This window comes from Aphis gossypii, chromosome 1, assembly GCF_020184175.1.
Source record: "Aphis gossypii isolate Hap1 chromosome 1, ASM2018417v2, whole genome shotgun sequence".
NCBI classification, from domain to species: Eukaryota; Metazoa; Arthropoda; class Insecta; order Hemiptera; family Aphididae; genus Aphis; species Aphis gossypii.
The window spans coordinates 10,356,964-10,376,918 of record NC_065530.1 but is presented as its reverse complement, the minus strand read 5'-3'; the positions used below and the strand labels follow the sequence as shown (position 1 = coordinate 10,376,918).

The window sequence follows — 19,955 nt, the reverse complement described above, 5'->3', positions numbered from 1 at the left end:
CATAAAATATGATATTCAGTAATGTAAGTAATAAAGTCATATTTTTTGTTTTTTACTTTGGTATAAACTTTATTGTTTTCAATTTTATATAAACAAAAATCAATTAAAATAAAATACCAGTACAATAAAGATAAAAATTACTATAAATTTCTATTGAAATTAAAAAACTTAATTAAAATTGGAAATTTTTTTTGACCGGAGTAGTCCACCTTTTTTTTTTTATATATTTATAGCCTTACATTTTTTATGCTCTATACAATAAAACAAAAATTCATTACATAATATTACCTGTGTTATTAATTAGTTCTTTTTTCAATATAATAAACAATGCATAAAAAAATATGTATATATATAATTATATTTACTGTGAATGAGATACATGTTTGCTATACAACGTTTAGTTGATATCCCTTGGCAATCTGCATATATCACATGATTGCCGATCAGAATTATTCATAAAGGTGCAATGTATGCATGTCCACGATTCTGTCTGAACAGATGCAAAACCATTACCAACATGCCCCGATACAGCAGAATCAGAAGTATTGCTGATCAATTGCTCGAGTGTTGCCCATACGTCTGATCTAGACCATTCAACCACTGCTTGTTTATCATTAGTTTTAATTGCCTCTAATAGTGGAGCCATGGAATCCTAAAAGATAAATTATTTAATTAAGTAGATATACAAGAAAAGTAAGAAATATATATATTATAAAAAAATTACTTTCATGGGTAGCATATCCATTGTAGCAATATACAATAGAAAATGAAAATCGGAAATAGACTCGTAAAATTGTGATGGAGTGAATTGCCTTAGGTATTTACATAATGAATCAAAGTCTTGAATATGTCCATCGATTAATCTGTTCTCAACAGGGAATTTGGTGATATCTTTAATTGATGTGAACGTATTCAGTGGAGTTAAGGGCGTTGAAGCTGGTACATCTAGTAACAAATACTCCACAGGTAATGGACGGGCTAATTTAGACACCTCATTGCCATAACTGTCTTTCTCCTAAAAAAAGTACAATAAAATTAAAATGTTAATTGAGTTTATAAAAAAACTTAATTATTATAGGTATACATTATAAATAAATAACTTAGGTAAGCAACACATAAAAATAAATTTTTAAAACTGATTGTGTTATTTTATGTATTTAACTTATTTATCGTGTGCCTTATGGAATTTTAACAATTTTAAAACTTCTAATTTGTTGTAATTTATGGTGTTAAACAAACTATTTATACATAGGTGTAATAATATAATTTTTAAAAAAAGGTAAGTAAGTGGGTACAGCTTTACTGTATACTAGGCGATGAGTGGGTTAGGGTAATGGATGTATTAAATTTGAATTAATTATTTAATGATAAAACTATCATCGTATAGGTAACCTAGGAAAAACGATTCTGTGCGGGGATATACTGTTAATATTATTATCAACTATACAACAAGAGTCATTAAACTGACAACCGACGTAAATAAATATAGAAATTTAGCATTGGTAGTAAAATAGTTTAGAATTAATCAAGTTCTTACATTATTCTAAAATCAATAGATGCATCGTTCGGTTTTACAAACTAAAATTACGATCCGATAATATCCGATTTTACAGATACATGATAGTTAAATATATGTTTTTACTTTTATATTGAGCGTTGGGTGATTAGTAAAAAACAATAGGACGATAATTGTAGAAATTCATAAAGAATTTGAAAAAATACATTAAGAAAAAGAATAGGTGATTTATATGTCATATTAAATAATTTATTAGTATGCAAGTAAATAATTTAAAAAAATAAAAATTATCTGTTGTTATTATAGTTAAAAATTAATATTATAAAATATAGTCATAAAATTTAATATTTCTAAAAAATAAAAACCTATTAAGTACCGAGTATGTAGAAATACGGCGTAGAGATTAAATTAAAAAGTTTATTATTAATAATAGTTAGAATATTATGTTAAAATATGTGGTGAAGTATGTGCAAACATTAAAATATGCAATCAAATATGCGTTAAATCTATTTTTTAAATTTATAAATGCCTCACATGGAAAAAATTCTTTGTATTAAATTAACGATAGAATATCATTTTTGAGATACTAATAATTAATTATGTAGATTTAATAAATTACAAAAGTACCTAACAAAGCACAAATTTAAAATAGTGTACTCAATAATATGGTATAGAAAAGAAAATATGTGAAATTTCGAAATCAACCTTCCGGAATAGTCGATAGTAAAAAATAATAATAAATTAAAACAATATAATACCTCGAATTCACTAAGTTTCACATGAATAAACATAGTTAACTCATACCATTGTAGGACTTTTGATTTCTAATGAACAATTTAATAATTAAATGACAATAATACAAACATGCGAGTAATTAAAAAAATAAGTCATAAATGTATTTTTCATTTTTTTAGATTAATTGACATGTTTTTCAGATAATTTAAAATATCACCATAATTATTATATTTAAATTTTGTACAATATAGTTTTATTTTATTTTCCTTAAAACTAATGGTTTTTTGCACATTATTCATTATTATTTTTTGTACCAACACAGGCTTTGCAGAAACATTGCATATCAATAAAAATTCAATAAATATATTGTACATTAGGTCATTAGGATGTAATTTTTAGATTAAATTCACTGTCTGTTCGTCTAACGAAACTCGTCAAAAGGGTTCTATCACTGAATATACCTTCTTGGATCAATGTCCCAAAGTTAAGTTTATATAATTATAACCTATCATATTTGTTTATTGTATTTATTATTAATAAAAATAAAAAAAAACGATTGATCTCCAACAAAGGTATTTTAATTTCAAAATAAAGCGCATCAAAATATAATTTGAAAATTATTTTTACATCCTATAAAAAAATTTCATTCACTATGCTGTAGATAATTTAAATAGATATTTTATATGTATTATTTGAAATATAAATATATTTGTGTTGAGTCTAGTCACTCGAAACTCAAATGTTAAAATGTCATGAAAAATATTAATACTTTTTTATGGTTTTTGATAGTAATTGGTCAATTATTAAAACGAAACTGTTTTGATACAATTTGTTTATTTGAAATAGGTAGTACTATAGTAAATTTTGGTACGAAATATTAAACACTAATCTCTAATTTATTATTGTACATTATACTACAAAACGTTTATATTTTATTAAAAGCGTAATTCTAAAATATTATTTTCCTGTGTGCGTTTCATGTTATTATCTACTATAAAAATGGGGGGAAATTAGATAACTGCTTTGCGTACACAAAAATATGGAGTGTACAGAGTCATTGTGGAGTGACTGTAATATATAATTATTAAATTTTAATTCAACGATAAATAATTATTCATAACATACAAAAAATATTTCTAAGCGAAGACGGTCAGAATAAGTACATTTTATGATAAATGTATATTGCTATTAAAGTAATTTATTTTACTATTAGTAATACATTAAATTTTATTAACTTTTGATAAAAAATGTCATAAAATATATAAAATATAATAAAATGTGCTAAAATATTCATAAAAAATATTAGTTGGTTTAAATATTTTTATTGCGTACACGTAGGTATAGAGTTAATGTTATAGTATTATATACACAATTATAAGTAATATGATACGTAAAATTAATATTTTTTTCACTTATTTTATAATTCTAAGAGATATAATGTCTAATTATCTGGATTTATTATATGAGAATTAGAAGAACTTCTCTTCGCTTCTACTATTTACATATTTAAAAACAATAGTAAAAGAAAAATATTTTTAATTTTTGCCTCCACAAAAAAATGTAGGTACTTCAAGTTACTCAACTGCATATAATAATATTTTATTACTAATCAATAATATGTTTATACTTTATATGTTCATATGTATAATAAAGTCTACATGAATATTATACAATAATAGATACTTAGATACAATCATACATTCATAAACAATGATTCAAAAACCAACAACAAGAGGTAAGTAAATATATTTTAAAAGGTATTATCAGCTATTTAGGAAACTAATGGATAATAATATTAAGTGTTATTTTAATTTATAACTTTGTCTCCGTGAGACGTTTAAACAAAAGCTCTTGATTTTTAGAAACTAAAGATTTAATTATTTAGTTATCTATTTATTATTAACGTATTGCTGAGCACAGGATTAACACTGTTCGAATGTTATTTTATGATAAAAATATATTTTGAAAATCGAATATCTATAATAAGAAACTTATTAAAGATGATATCCTATAGAATGAGAGATGTATACGAATGTTTTCCACCAGGAATTATAGAGTTATTAAATATTATACCTGTTTTGTAATATGAACGTGTAAATAAATAATATGTACGAAATACGGAACACAAATGTTAATTTAAATATATAGGTAAGACTTGTAGTTTTAAAATATATGTTCAAATCGAACACATACAAACAGACAGACACGGAAAAAAAGGTAATCGGTAAACACTGCAGATAAAAGTTTCTGAAAGGAAAGAGTAAACATTATCGACGAAGGACGTCGTTTTTTTTTTGTATCGAATCATCATGACAATATAACGAAACACCAATAACGACTAACGACATGTGCGTATTGTGTGAAAACGACCAAAGGGTCCAATACTCGAATATCGAGCACTTACGTATGTATATGAGAATATAAAGAACCGTAAATTTTTAATACTCTTATTTGCAGCAGTAATGTAACTCGCCGGTGAAATAAAACGAATAAAAAATGATTTTTATTACAATATATATTTTAATCTACGGCCAACTTTCGAATAGACGCGTAGACAGACAGACGGTAGGACACGTGAACGAAGAAGTACGTTAATCGAAATATGATTTTTTAAATCGTCAGAAACATATTATACATATCTGCAGTATTAAGTATAAAATTAAAAATGTTATTATCTTGATGATATATGTATATTACAACAACTGGCTTCGGCAATCGTCACGAACGTCGTTCCATTGCAGGTGGAAAACGCGGACGAAAACTCAAAAACCGCACTATTCTACGCGAGTTATTGCAGCCTACGAAACAAGGGTGGGCTACGTGCGGTAGTCGTGCGTGATACGCGGAAAAATATAATAATAATAATAATAATAATATTGTTATTTTAAAAATGTATATCGTATCGTTTGGTGTTTTGATCGGGGGAGCGCAAAAGAGGGTGAAACAAAAACACAACGCTCGGGTGACGTCACTGGCCAAGGTCGGGTGCGAGCTTCCCAAACATCCCGAACCCCCCTACTACCCCCGGACCCGGCGAATAATAATAATAACAGAAACACAAACGCTCTCACTGGACCAGCCTAAACGGAGGTCGGATTGCGTCGCGTCGCTTCGCTCGAAAAGCGTGGGAGTGAGAGAATTCGCGGCGGCGGCGTGAAATGGGAAAGTGAAGTACCTACGACGGCGTGCGCGTGTGCTGCGATGCAACGACGGTCGGGCGGCGGGTGGGTTTTTAGGGGTCGATCCGATTGAGAAAATGGCGGGTCGGCGGCGGCAGCGTTGACGGGCGGACGGCGGCGTTTGTTGTGCCGGGTGGTGGTACATATTTGACCGTGAATTGCGAACGGCGGCCGAGCCGATGCAGCCATATCGACGAGACACGAAATACCGTGTGTACACACTTTACGACAATTTGACGGTATGTATTCGTCCGGAAACGACCGTCGTCGTATATGTACATAGTAGAAATATATATTATACTATTATTACAACAGTCGTTATTAAAATTCTTCGAAATCGCCGCGTTTAAAACTATAGTGATATTATAATTTTTATTGCGTTGCGTTGCATCATATAGGCGTGCGCAAGATGTTTTCGAGGGGTGAGCGATTCAGTATATAGGGTCTTTCCTCGACTGTATTTTAACTTCCGATTAATAAAAACTAAAAGAAAAAACGGTCGTGTGTAGGTAACCGCGCTCTGCTGCACACCACGAAGTGTCGAGAGTACTTCGTCATTGTATAGGTAATTGAAATGAATGCGTTATACAATTGAATTCCACGAAAAATCATAATAATATATTATGATGAAATCGATTTTTAGTGGAGACGGGGTCTAACTTTTTGGTAACCAAGGTTAATAAACAATAATTTCAATAACAATAATATTATGACTTTAATAAATGTTTGTAGGTATTTTATTTAAGTTTTTCCCGATTGAATTATATATAGTAGATATACCTACTGAGAATTTTTTGTTTTTAAACCATACAATTACAAACTATATAGATCCAATTAATACCATAAACGGCATAAACTTCCCTCAAAATTGACGATTGGAGGATTTTTTTCTATTAAAAAAGTGCCTTTAAACAAAAAATAAAAAATATTATAAACCTAACCTAACCTAACCTAACTTAACCCAACATTATTGTAAAATTGAACGATGCATTAGTTGATCGATCCGTTCAGAATCTATAATATAGGTATATGTTTAATATTTATGATTTTGAGTGGAGAAATAAATGTACTGATTTTACAATGAAGTATGTGTTTAAGTAGAAAAACACTGATCATAACCTTCAAAAGGTTTTAACATCTATGTAGTTTATACTTTGATCAGAAAAAACGAAAAAAATAAAACAAAATTAAGAACCTTATTTGTTAAAATTTTAATACTATTATTAAAATAATTGTTTTTCATTGATAATAATGTTATTATATGATCGAGGTTTTCAATAAAAATTGCACAAAATTACAAAAACTGTGCTTGTGTACACAAACTCCTTAATCGTGTAAATATGTACATTATAGTAATACTCCATCCACAATAAATTAAGGACAGCTATATAATATACTAACAACAAACAAAACTATTAATCGATTATGAGTGTATTATGAAGTTAATGATTTTTTCTAAGTTAATAACATCGGCATTTTTGAAAGTGTTTACCGTTTACTTGATCGTACTTTAACATTTAAGAGGTTGCCACACCCGCATGTGTTTTCTCTGTCTTAAAAACGTACAATACGACATAATATGTGTTCTCACCAGGGGCGGAGTGGCTCAAAAATTCTTATACTGATCAGTGATCAATCATCACACATTATGTCTATGTCTTTTTATAATGTTTTCAGTTTCACTGTAAACTATTATAATATTATAGGTCCTTATACTAATATATTAATTTACGATGAACACATATTTATATACTTTTTAGTAATTATGTTTTTGCCACCGATCTTTTGAAATTTTTTAACTAAAAGTTATTAGTTTTATTTGATTTTAGCTGTAAATAATCTACAAATTAAAGATTTAAAGTTTCAAAAAAATAACAAATACTATTTTTACAATGTTTAACATGTCCTCTTATTTAGTATAAACAAAACTTATACTTATTAATGTATAATTACAATAATAATTTACTTGATTACTTCACAGATTACTTTCAGTATCCAGTTCATTACATATAATATCATTATCTAGTTCCATTAAAATGCTTCTAGATTATCGTTTGTTATTGAATTTTTCTATCTATTTTTTAGATGTTTAAGGGTAGAAAATACTGTAATTATTCATTATTATAAACCAAAAAAAAAAGAAAATTTTAAAATCGAAAAACTATACAGATTATAATATAGTCCAAAACTGTATAGGTACTATTAAATCAAAATATGATAACCAAACATTATTAAAAAAAGTCATTTAAAGAATTATATTCAATAATACGCAATATGGAATGCTAATAAGTTATTAATAACTCTATTAGTTGAACTTATCATATATCCTTTTTTTTTTATGATCCTTTTAATTTAGACTTAAACATTATACATTTATAACCAAAAATTAAACGCATCACAAAATTATCGAATAATAGAAATATATATAATGTGTCCCGGTTGCCCGGTGGGCCACTCCGTCCCTGGTTCTCACATCGGTTTTTTACGGTATTGTAATTCTTAAAATTACATCTTTCTTTTAGGAAAATTTTAGTTTAAAAATGACATTAGTAACTAAATAAAATATATATTTACAACGGTCATTGGTCAACGAGTAATAAGTACATTATCGTCTCGTTGCCATTTCGAACACTAGCTATAATTAACAAACGTAATATAACGTGATATATAGGTAGTAGTATTACGTTATTGAAATATTTTAAATTTCTACTACGTAATAAATAACACTTCTAATTTTACGATATCATTAAAATATTATCGTTACAAACAGATCGCATTCGTTTTCGGCGGCCGGCAAGGTGCAGCTGCCACCGAAGTCGGTGTCAGTTTGAAGTTTTGAATAACGTTATATTTTGTTATTATGTAACGCGATAAATAAAAAAACAAAGATGGGGAAAGGTGTACGCGATAATATTATTTTCGTTAGACCCCTCCACCCACTACCCGGCGATAATTCGCTCCACCCACACTATCGTCAACAACAACAATAACAATAACAACAACAACGACAACCGGTGGCCGGACTACGGTTTGATTAGGGGGGAGGCGGCGGCGGCGGCGGCGTTAACTCAAATAGTGTTACGGTAGACCGTGCACGGTTCATGCACTGCACAGAAGGCGCTGCGGTGCGATGATGGTGGGGAGGGCTCGCCGGGTTGGAAAACAACAACACGGCGGCGTGGAAAGAAGAAGAAGAAGCAGGAAAAAAAAAAAGCGCCGAAACCCGGAGCCGGGCCGCGCCGCCAGCGAACTGCGTACTTCCGAAAATCCCGCGCGCGCGGGAGAGGGATCGACACAAACACCGGGCCCGACGCAGCCGCGACACACCGTCAGTCGTATACGCACCGTCCGAAGCGATCGCCATGCAACACGGCGGCCGCTGTCGTCGATACCGTCTTAGCAGTAGTTGTTGTTGTTGTTGTTGTGGTCGTCGTCGTTATTGTTATTGTCGGTCGTCGCCGAACGGTACGGCGACCGCGTGCGACAGTGCGGATACCGTCGAGCGCCGTTCGCGCGTTGTTGTTGTTGTTGTGCACAGCGGAAAATCAACGATGACGGGCCACCGACAACGACGCCGCCCCGGTTTCACTCGTGCAACGATAGCGACAAAAACGGCCCCGTCGTCGCCGCGCCAAATAATATAATATAATAATAATATACGAAATAATAAATCGTATAATCGTCGTCGTATTATTATTGTTATTATCGTTTCGAACGTTGTCGCCGTCTGCCTTCAACGTCGTCGTCCCTCCGTCGCCTTCCCGTCGTTTTGTCGTGTCCGTCGTTCCGATACACAACGAAAAAAAAACGTTATTATTCGATAATCGAATAACTTTTTTTTTTTTTTTTTTACTCTATCGCACTTGTCGCGCCACCGTCGTGTGATAACTATTATTATTTTTTATTTTTATTAATATTTTATTAAGTGCGCCGTCGGTCACATCGCGCGCGCGTTTGTCTCCGTCGTCGCCATTGATAAGTGCGCAAGGCGTAACACTCGTAATTAGTATTTTTACGCGCTCACCGTACACTTATCAACGCACACCGCGTTGTTGTTTATTATTATTATTATTATTATTATTATTTTTATACACCGCCGCCGTCGTAGTTTATTTATTATCTATTTTATCTATAAAATAATATTACCACTGGCGCTGATCGTTCGGCCGCCCGTTTTATACTGTTTACATTGCACCAAAGTGTAAGTTGTTTTCGTGTTAGCGTACCTACCGATAGATTTATTAATAATAATAATATTTATAATGCGTATGATATTCAATGTTTAGTCAAAAATTATATAATGCTCGTGGAGGGGTTTGTCTAGTAATCCCGGGGAACCGTCGGACCACGGGTTTTTCGAAAAATAAAAAAATAAAACGCACTTGGAGACGACGTCGCACGGTTAATTTAAATCCAGTTAAATGTTATTATTATTATTATCGACCACCCTTGACCTTCGTCGTCTCACTCCGAGTGCAGAATAATAATATAATACTATGCATACGCATACATAATACATTGATATTATTATGTCGTACTTGGTGAAAACTGATAAATGAGATGCATTATATCTGGTCAAAAACTAGAAAAAAAAATTCTCACTATTGTAATCTAAATTATGAATTTCAAGGTTAAAAATTCTTAAACGTAAAATTTAGTGTTCATTTTTACGCTTTTCAAATATTTAATTATTATACTTTGTGAATAAATACAATTTCTGTTAAATTTTATAAAAAAATATCAATATCTAGAATATTTGGTATAATATTTAAATTATTTAATAACAAACATAAATATCTACAATTCAATAAATTAATATTTCCATAATAATGGACACAGCCATTTTGTATTTAGTTCTAATAAAAGTACAATAAAAGTATTTGATGTATGCATATTATTACATTTTTTTCCCTATTGCTTGTTTAAAAATTAATTATTCATATGGTACTGATAGTCTTATTCAACAGATACTATATTATAATATACTGTTTAACTGAATAAAGAAGTGATTAATTGAAATTTGACCCTGTCTATTGTTAATAGATGATGGATACGAAAAAAGATTTTGAATTTGAAGAACTTATAATCTGTGGCTGTTGCAAGCAGAAATTCAATGAAACAGAATTTGTGCCAAAAGAACTTAGTTGTAAACACTGTTTTTGTTTGCAATGTGTTAAGACCACTATGCTCAAAGGTTTGGAAGTGTATTGCATAAATTGTTGGAAGCGAACTGAATTAGATGAGCAATCTCCAGAGACTTTGCGAACACAAAAGTCTATTCTCAGTCTAATTAGACACCTGGCAAATGTTAAAGTCAATAAATCTGTTGATAAAGAACGGAAGGTTTGTTATAAATAATGATTTAAAAAATCTTTGATAAGTTAAAACATTTTGTTATTTATTTGTTTTTAGGGTGAAAATTGTCATACACATGGAATGCCATTTTCATTTTGGTGTTATAATTGCCAACAGCTGTTATGTCGAGCATGCGGAACTCAATCCGATCACATGGGACATTCTATAAAATCAAATAATGATGCACGTGACCATCTAATCAGTGAAGTAAGTATTATTTGATATTTACATTTTATACTTATTTATAACCCATTTTTATATTATAGGTTCAAGTTGAAACTATAGCTATTGCTAAATTGATGAGTGAAATTCAAAATTTATTTGGACACAAACGCCAATTCCTCTTAAGGGTTTTAGATGCCTGTAACACGCTAAAAACTCAAATTGAACTTGAGCTAAATAGTGGTTGGACTCAAAATACAAATGATTTACTGCAGACCAATGAAGCTTTGAATAGTATCAAACCGTCAAATTTACGTACAGATGATTTATATGATTTACAATTATATTTGAATCGGCTAGAACAAGTAAAACAGAAAGTACAAAATAAATATTCTGAACAATTTGCACATGGCCAATTAGAAGATATTATATCTTCTACTAACTTGTTAGATTTTGGTATGATCAAACAATCGTTGTCTTCATTACAGTCTATGGCTTTAGAATCATGTAAGTCTGCAGATTTGGCAAATCCAAACACTCATATTTTTTTCTTAGCTAACTATTGTACAGCACAACTGTTTACAAGATATGTACTACCTAAACATGTTACACAACTTGTAAATGGACCAGAATTTGGGAAAAATTCTCCTGGAAACTCATCTACCACTCAATACACAACATCTCTATCTTCAATTTCATCAAATGAACCCGTACTGATAACTTCACAAAGCAGTCCACCACCAGCTATTTTGAATAGTGTACCTTCAATACGTAATGTTAATACTTTTCCCATGTTTTATTTCAATATTGAAGTAAATGGGACATCATTTGGTCGTTTAGTTATTGAAACTCGCCCAGATGTGGCGCCAAAAATGTCAAAGAACTTTGAAGTATTAACCGTGGGGGATACAAATGGTTGTTCATATAAAGGCTGCTCAATATTTCAGTGTTGGGATGGAGAATCTGTGATTACTGGTGATTTTGAATTAAACAATGGTCGTGGTGGTAAATCTATATATGATGAAAGTTACTTCATGCCCGATGACACTAAATTTCCTGCAGTCCGAGGAGCTGTAGGAATGCGCCGCACTCAAAAACGTCATGATAATATGGGTATGGTTGGATCACAGTTTCGTATTATACTACAAGAAATGCGTGGGTTCACAGCAATTTTTGGACATGTGGTAGATGGTATTGATCTCGTTGAAAAAATGGCCTCGTTTGGAGATCAAACTGGCAAACCGTCCAAGACATTTGTCATATCTAGTTGTGGTAAAGTTTAATATAACTTTCTTTTTAATGTAAATTTAAACTAAATAATCGATCGAGTAGTTTATAGAAGCAAGTGAACATTTATGTGTATTTTTGTAATCCATTATCGAAGGTTTCGATAAATTTATTTTGAAATCCAAACAGTATATTATCATATGTATTAGTTTTAAATAATAATGATAACTATATCCCACATATATTAAAATTTATCAAATAATATAATGGCGTTTTAAAAATGTAAGTTGTGCACAGTGAATTATTTATGTTATTTTTCAAAATGTGTACCATTGTATCTTAATTATACTCCTTTTCTTACAAATATATGCATAAGTTATATATTTAAAATCTGAAGTAATATTACATATTTTATTTATAGTGTTTGGGATACATAAACATTGATGTCCATATTTTACAACTTCTATACTGTTTTTACATTTTACTTTACATAGATCTATCAAAGTTGATTTAATTATTGTTAATTTGAGGTAAAAAAAAAATGATTAAGTATCTACATTTATAATTTGATGAAAAAATAAAAGTACACAAATTTCTACACATACCGGGAATTTTATTTCATAATTTAACATATTCCAACAGTAAACAGTATTTTTTTATTTTAATCGAAAATAGTCAAATTATTGAAAAAACTAGTTAAATTTATATTTAAGTAAAAATATGGTCTCATGGATGTTTTTTTTTAATAGGTATACAATCAATGTTCACATTATTTTTAGATTTTACTCAGACGTGATTTTGTTTTTTAAAATGTTTTTTTCATCACAAGACAAGCTTGTTTTATTTTATAATTGTAAACCACAAGTAAACCGAGTTACATTATATGAATGTATTATATTAATATGTTGATGAGTAAAGTTAATATATCAGAACAATAAATTATAACATATTTGTATATGAATTAATTGTAAATCGTTTTTCGAGTGTATGTCATGAAAAATAAATATATTTTTCAATGGGATTAATTATTTTTATTTGATAAAAATATTCATGAATAATATGTATGATAAATCTTTCATTTGAATTCTGAGAGTATAAAAAATACAGTTCTACAAATTGTATGTAATTATTTGTTTATCAATTTTTTTAGAATAATATCCTATATGCAGTTTAATATCATATTATATTATGCGACAGATCAAATAATTATTATTATTTAAACACTTAAAAAATTTTTCATTAATTATTAGAAATTATAATCAAAACATTAGAAAGTATTTGTCATAATATCAGATTTTTAAAATTGAATTTAACTTTATGTAACAATGTTGGGAGCACTAAAAAACATTATTTGGTTAGTCACACACAGTCATTTGTCTAGGTAAAATCTGATTGAAATATACATAATACCTATATTTATTTTTATTTTTATCATAAATTTGTATATTAATACAATATTTATACTTTATAGTAACATACATTTTTACAAGTAGATAACCGAAAAAATAATAACTAAGACTCAACATCTCCCATACAAACTGTGAACCATCGATAAGATACTCAAAACATAATATTGTGTACGTAACATGTTATTTATCTCAAAAGCCAAAAGGAAATAGATAGGAATTACATTGGCACCATTCCAAAACCAATAAATATGAGCTAAAAATTAATATTTTTCTGATAAATTGAAATTGAAATTATAATATGAAAGTAGTCGCACATGGTCTCAATGACACGTATTTATGGAAAAATAACTTCTCAGTAATATATTATAAAATATTTATGTTAGAGATCTATACATCAAAATTGTCTGTATATATAAAAAAAAGATACTATGAATTACAAAACAAAACTACACTTTGAATAATTTAAAAATCAAAATTATAGAGCTACTAGTCTTTTAGACAGCTATGCAACCAACAAAGAGTTAAAAAATGTAAGCAACAAGAGTTGGCTAGATAGGATGTCTTAATATTATTATTTATATTAAAGGAAAATTATTACGATAATACCATTGAATATAGTATAGTATAATTTTTATTGGAGTAAGTTATAAAACCCTAGTGTTAATCATCCATAAACAAATGCTACAATTATTAATTATTGTATAATTTTTTAAATGTTATGAATTAATTAATCTAAATTAATTAAGGGTACTTATTACTTTTCACGACTATCTAAACAAATAACTAACCTTGGGGACATTTGTTGGTAAATGATGGAAAGTTTAAATTAAAGATAAGACGGCACTTTAACTTATATAGATAATAAAAGATAAAATAAACCAATAAAATTTTCAAAGAGAATTAGTGGCCAGTGTTTCCACTCACTCAGAAATTTAAAACGAAAATATTCCTCGATTTGCTATGCAACACTACCTAAGGTAGGTCACAAGGTTAAAAAACGATGCCCATAATTTTGCTAACAACGGTTGATAATTTTTTAAAACTATGTTATTTAAAGAAAGGTAGTCGCGATAACCAATAAGTACCCCATTAAGATTATAATATTCAAAAAGTAAAACTTCAACTTTAAATAATTCAAAGAAAAGTATTGTATTGAAGAGGAAGTTTTAATCACATGTATTGCGCTTGTCATACATGTAGCATAACAAATTTGCATACTAAATTCTTATAACAGATTATTCATAATTAATACACAAACAGTTCTTTTTTCATATATTTATTTTTAAAAACTAGTATGCAATTGAAAAAATGATCTCAGTACTATCTCATTTTAAAATTGAAATATGAAAACAACTGCTTGATTACAATAAATATTGTCGTTACTTGTTTGTTATTACCCTGCCATATAGTGTGCCGTTATTGTTCCTACAATTATTGTATTTAACTCGTGATGACTGATATTTTTTAGAAAATGGAAAAACTACATTGTTACCTTTAATAAAATATATATAAGATCAGGTAATATAATTTTGTCAGAGTTTTGAAAAGCTTAAAAAAAAATTGTAGCAAGAGAGATTCCAACATAATGCTGTTAATCATAGTTATAATTTTGTTGATCCAAACACAGAGGCACATACCCAAAATAATGAGAGATTGTGAAGTTCTGCTAAATGGGAAAATATAAAGGGTTGTGGAATGAAGACATTTTCTGGAATCGTATTTGGCAGAATTTCTGTGGAAAACATGTCTTGGTGAACAAAATGCATTTGAAATTATCTTAAAGATATACCTGAGTTCTGGCCTTCATTCTGATTGTGATAAAATAAATATTTAATATTATATATATTTTTTTTTTATTTATAATATTATAATACATTTATTTTTCTAACATTAGATAATAATAATATCCGTAATTTATTTATTATATTGTTTATTTTATTTATGACAGGATGATAATAAACAAGAGTGGTGAGGCAATACCACAGATTTCTATATTGAACTAGATAGCGAACTCTTGCTTTCAATTGAAGCCAGGTTTTTCGGTTGGCATTATATGGTATTTTATATGGTAAATATTAATTATGTTGTGTTGTATTTTATGATGCCTAAACCTGTTGTTTAAAAAAAATTAAGAATATTTTATAGAAATCATTTTTCATTTATTTCTATATTTTACCATTAAAAACGATGTTATTCCAATGCATATTGTACAGGAAATGTAATGTTTTGCCAACCGAAAAAATGGCGGAAACTGATACGCGAGCTTCAATGTTAATAATACAAATAATATACGAGTTCCTTATCTAGTTAGTATAGAAGTCTGTGGGCGATACATTTTAAGTGGAGTACTGGTATGGTGATAACAAACAAGTACCATATTATTATCTTCTAAAAATCATATAATATTAATTATTAATGAACTGTAGTAAAAATCCAGTATGTAATATGTGCTGTTACATGTATAAGACAGAGAATAAACAGGGGTGCAATACAATATAGTTATTTTATAAAGCATCAATTTATTTTTTATTTAACCAATTTTCAGTTTAAGAAAATACGTAACAGTTTTATTTTATATAGGATTTTGTTTTTGTTTAAATATAATCAAAATATTAGATGATTTATCTCATGATTTGTTTTTTGCCTAGGCCCAAGTTTTCAAATACAATAATTTTATTCTTGAATATTTAATTTAAATTTTATAGGATTATTTTTTATGATTAAATTTATGGGTCCACCTAAAAAAAATTCCAAATTCATGACTGTCTGTGATTATTTATTTTAAGGATATGTCAAAGAAACAATAAATATTACTATTGTCATTAACCACAGAGCTAAAAAAAAAATGACGGAGTCAATTACTATATGGGAAAAAGTATAGCATATAAATATAAAATTGACTATAGAAACATCCAAATTAAATTTGGTACTAGATTATTTTTATGAAATTCAAAAAGTTTATAAATTAATTTACAACTTATACACTTTAATATTTCAGTAATTAATAATTTAATTAATATTATAAATCTATCAATCTTCAAAAAAACAATATTTTTATGTATATTTTAGTTAATTAAAATATCTTTCAAATTTAATAATCCACTAATGTTTTAAATAGTTAATATTATAATTAATAAAAATATATAGAACTTTGTTATACATACCTTATAGTAGACATCAGGCACATATTGTTTGTCCGAAGATTCTCGAACAAACCCCAATTCGGGTACATCCTTGGTTGGCACCAAGCAATCATCTTTGACTAAAGCCATACACTGATTAGATACACTATAGCCCTCCATGTGTACTTGACATTTTTCGTCCCCTATAAAAATCATAAGAAATAAATAAAAATAAAATGATTTGTATCAGTTATTAATCAAAATTATCATAAATATGAACTAAGCCATTTGGCTACATAAACAATTTATTAAATTTATATTTTTAACTATTAGAAATTATGAAAAAATCTTTAAAAAACGATCAACTTTATTTTTAATAAGATAATACAAATATTTTATTAAATAAATATTAATTTTGTATTCATAATAAATACTAAAATATAATTGTGTATTTGGAGATTATATGACAACAACTATTATAGTATACTCAAGTATAAAACAATTTTATTATAGCCATAAAAGTTATAATAGAATTACACACAAAAAAAAAATTAAAAACCTGAATTATTTTTAAGATATTATTACATTATTAATTTTGTTTACATACCTGTAACACAGACAGTAACAAATTTTGAACCAAAATATCCATTAGATGCATAACGACAAGGATTTGGATGTAAATTTTGAAAGTATCCAGCCATTATACATTCTTGAGCAGATAGAAAATGACTTTTTATATTTCTAACATATTTTACCTAAGTTATTTAAAAAATGTAAGCAATTATAATTATATTATAAAAAATAAAAATTATAAATACATAAATAAATACTCATACAGTTCCATTTTGCATGTCTTCAGTCAAAAGATCGGTAAAAATCCAACCAACACACGTAAGACCCAAGCATCTGGCCAATTCATTAACTATATCTTGTCTTTCATCAGGCAATAATTTAACATGATCTCTTGAACTTTCCTAAAACAACAGTACTTATCAATTAGCGTCAGTCATTATTAATTGACCAAAAAAATAAATAAATAAATAAATAACAAAATGTCATATAAAAAAAAATAGGAATGCAATTAATAAGAATATAATATTTACTTGAGGAGGTTCATAGATTGCTGCAACTACAGCTCGTATACCAAGTGGTATATCAGGATGTATTTCATGTCGCCCATACAAAAATCCAATACGTTGATGTCCTGTAATCCTCCAATAGTTCAAAAAACGTTCCACTAGCTCTGAGTTTTCAAACATGACATTGTCAACATGCCTATAGGTCTATTAAAATTAAAAACAGTTATATAAATTAATAAAATAGTTATCAACAACTTATTTATTCTATTTACCTGTCTGTTTAATGTAATGGCTGATGGTTGACATTTTGAACATATACCTTTTGGCCATGGCAAATGTCCAGTACAGCCTTCTTTTATCTTACAACTTATATTTTCTAATAGTAAAAATTTCCCTCTAAAAGTATACATTTAAGTTAATTGAATCATTTATATAATTTTCCAATAAATAGTTAAATTACTTTGCTATTCCAGCAGTCATTTTTCTTAAGTATGAATGAAAAGATAAATGCTTCATATTTTGTGTTTTTAAATATTCCTCATCGTATGGTTCTAAAGGTGAACAATGGACACAACATCCATTATCTCCATGACGGCAACTAAAAGTTTATCATGATCATTTTATTAATTAAACATTAATATAACAATTTAAATGTATAATATTATTTACTATTTTTTATCTTTAAGACGTTTAATTTTTCCATCTAATTTCCAAAGTAGTTTGTCCACTTCATCTTCTTCTACTTGACTTGTTGATCCTGAACTTTTCTTTCCATTTGATGGAAGTGACGCAGTAGATCCTGGTGTAGAAACAACTGATGAAGAACGACTTCCATTAGCAGAATCTGCATTTGATGGGCCAGGAATTGCCCATATATTATCTGGATCTAGTGGACATAAGTATATCTTATCTCCATGTTTCAGATTTAAGCTGCTCAAATATACACTTCTAGATGATTTAATTTCATTTTTACGGTGTCGATCACTAAATAATGTAAAACCATAGTTTGTAAGAGAAAAAACATTGTACACCTGTAAAATTAAAAAAATATATTAATAAAATAATATTTTTAAATAGTGCTATTATGAAAAGTACCCTATTGAAGTTTCATAAAAACTTCAATTAAAACATATATTTTAATTTTTAACATATTTTAAGTATCTTATAGAAATTTCATTATTTTCAAAATATAGAGTTTAAATTATATGCATAAAAGAAATAAATAATATTTTCATAGGAAAACTTAATTACCTTTTCAAATAAATTATAATTTGTTTCCGTAGGTGACACTTGTACTCTTTTTGTTCCATCTGGAGATTCTACACGTAATACCTAAAACATTATTAATTTAACAATAAATATATATTTATAAAATAATCTTTTAGGAGTAAGTAAAGGTTAGTTTAACAATGACATTAAAATTCCCAATTATTTAACATATAAAAAAAAACTTATCAAGAAGTAAAAGAATTAAATTATCTGAACAATAAATTAAATAATGAATAACCTACAATAGTTTTTAATTGTAATAGTTGTCACTAAAAACAAATTTTAGTAAAAAAAAACAATTTAAATATGAAAAATTAAAAGTTTAAGAATAATTTAAATTAAATAATACTTGACAAGTAGAAAGTTTAAATTATTAATAGCCCGATTGGCGTTTTTTTAAAAAATACTTAAAAACAAGTAAACACTCAATGACACAGCACCTTTATATGAAAAAAGTATAATTTTAATTTATATAACAATAGAAAAATGTAATTCGATGATATTAATTAAGTAGGTACTTACTATTTGTCCTGCCATTTCTCTGCAGCATTTATTATTAAACACTTAAATACTTAATTATATCGACTTCACTATGAAATAATGGGTAAAAGTTCGAAACCCGTAATACAAAACGAAAATTCTTTTAGAAACAAGAGAAAATTCAAAGAAAATTGTCGATATCAGAAGTGTTATCGATTCTACCAACTAACGATTACGTGTACAGTGCAGGGTCTAAAATCGAAATTACGTTAAACTTTTCGATTATTTTCTTAAATGATTTTTAATGGTTTTATCACGACAACAATGTAACTTATGTAACACAAATCCGTGATGTGGTGTCCTATTTGTTCTATTGTAAATGTGAGCCAATACTCGACTACAATAATTGTATTTTATAACTG

At 28.2% G+C, this 19,955-nt stretch overlaps 2 protein-coding genes across 2 annotated transcripts; one reads left to right on the top strand and one right to left on the bottom strand.

The window, feature by feature from the left end:
- Positions 1-270: 270 nt before the first annotated feature.
- Positions 271-19,763, bottom strand: LOC114127631 (nuclear protein localization protein 4 homolog). The gene is made up of 11 exons (XM_027991923.2): positions 19,576-19,763; positions 19,036-19,116; positions 18,454-18,815; positions 18,245-18,382; positions 18,057-18,180; positions 17,809-17,988; positions 17,542-17,679; positions 17,313-17,460; positions 16,748-16,908; positions 725-1,015; positions 271-652 (listed from the first exon to the last, which is right to left on the bottom strand). The coding sequence occupies exons 1-11, from the start codon at positions 19,588-19,590 to the stop codon at positions 398-400; spliced, it is 1,893 nt and encodes a 630-aa protein (XP_027847724.1). The 5' UTR covers positions 19,591-19,763; the 3' UTR covers positions 271-397.
- On the top strand, positions 8,630-13,195 carry LOC114127632 (tripartite motif-containing protein 5). The gene is made up of 4 exons (XM_027991924.2): positions 8,630-9,631; positions 10,474-10,773; positions 10,843-10,992; positions 11,052-13,195. The coding sequence occupies exons 2-4, from the start codon at positions 10,474-10,476 to the stop codon at positions 12,228-12,230; spliced, it is 1,629 nt and encodes a 542-aa protein (XP_027847725.1). The 5' UTR covers positions 8,630-9,631; the 3' UTR covers positions 12,231-13,195.
- Positions 19,764-19,955: the final 192 nt, after the last annotated feature.

Excerpts from the sequence above, each read along its gene's own strand:
- LOC114127632 (XM_027991924.2), top strand. The coding sequence starts at position 10,474 with ATGATGGATACGAAAAAAGATTTTGAATTTGAAGAACTTATAATCTGT. Across the intron at positions 10,774-10,842 it reads CTGTTGATAAAGAACGGAAG|GGTGAAAATTGTCATACACA; the intron begins GTTTGTTATAAA and ends ATTTGTTTTTAG. Across the intron at positions 10,993-11,051 it reads GTGACCATCTAATCAGTGAA|GTTCAAGTTGAAACTATAGC; the intron begins GTAAGTATTATT and ends TTTATATTATAG.
- LOC114127631 (XM_027991923.2), bottom strand. Across the intron at positions 17,989-18,056 it reads CCATTACATTAAACAGACAG|ACCTATAGGCATGTTGACAA; the intron begins GTAAATAGAATA and ends TAATTTTAATAG. Across the intron at positions 17,680-17,808 it reads CAATCTATGAACCTCCTCAA|GAAAGTTCAAGAGATCATGT; the intron begins GTAAATATTATA and ends CTGTTGTTTTAG.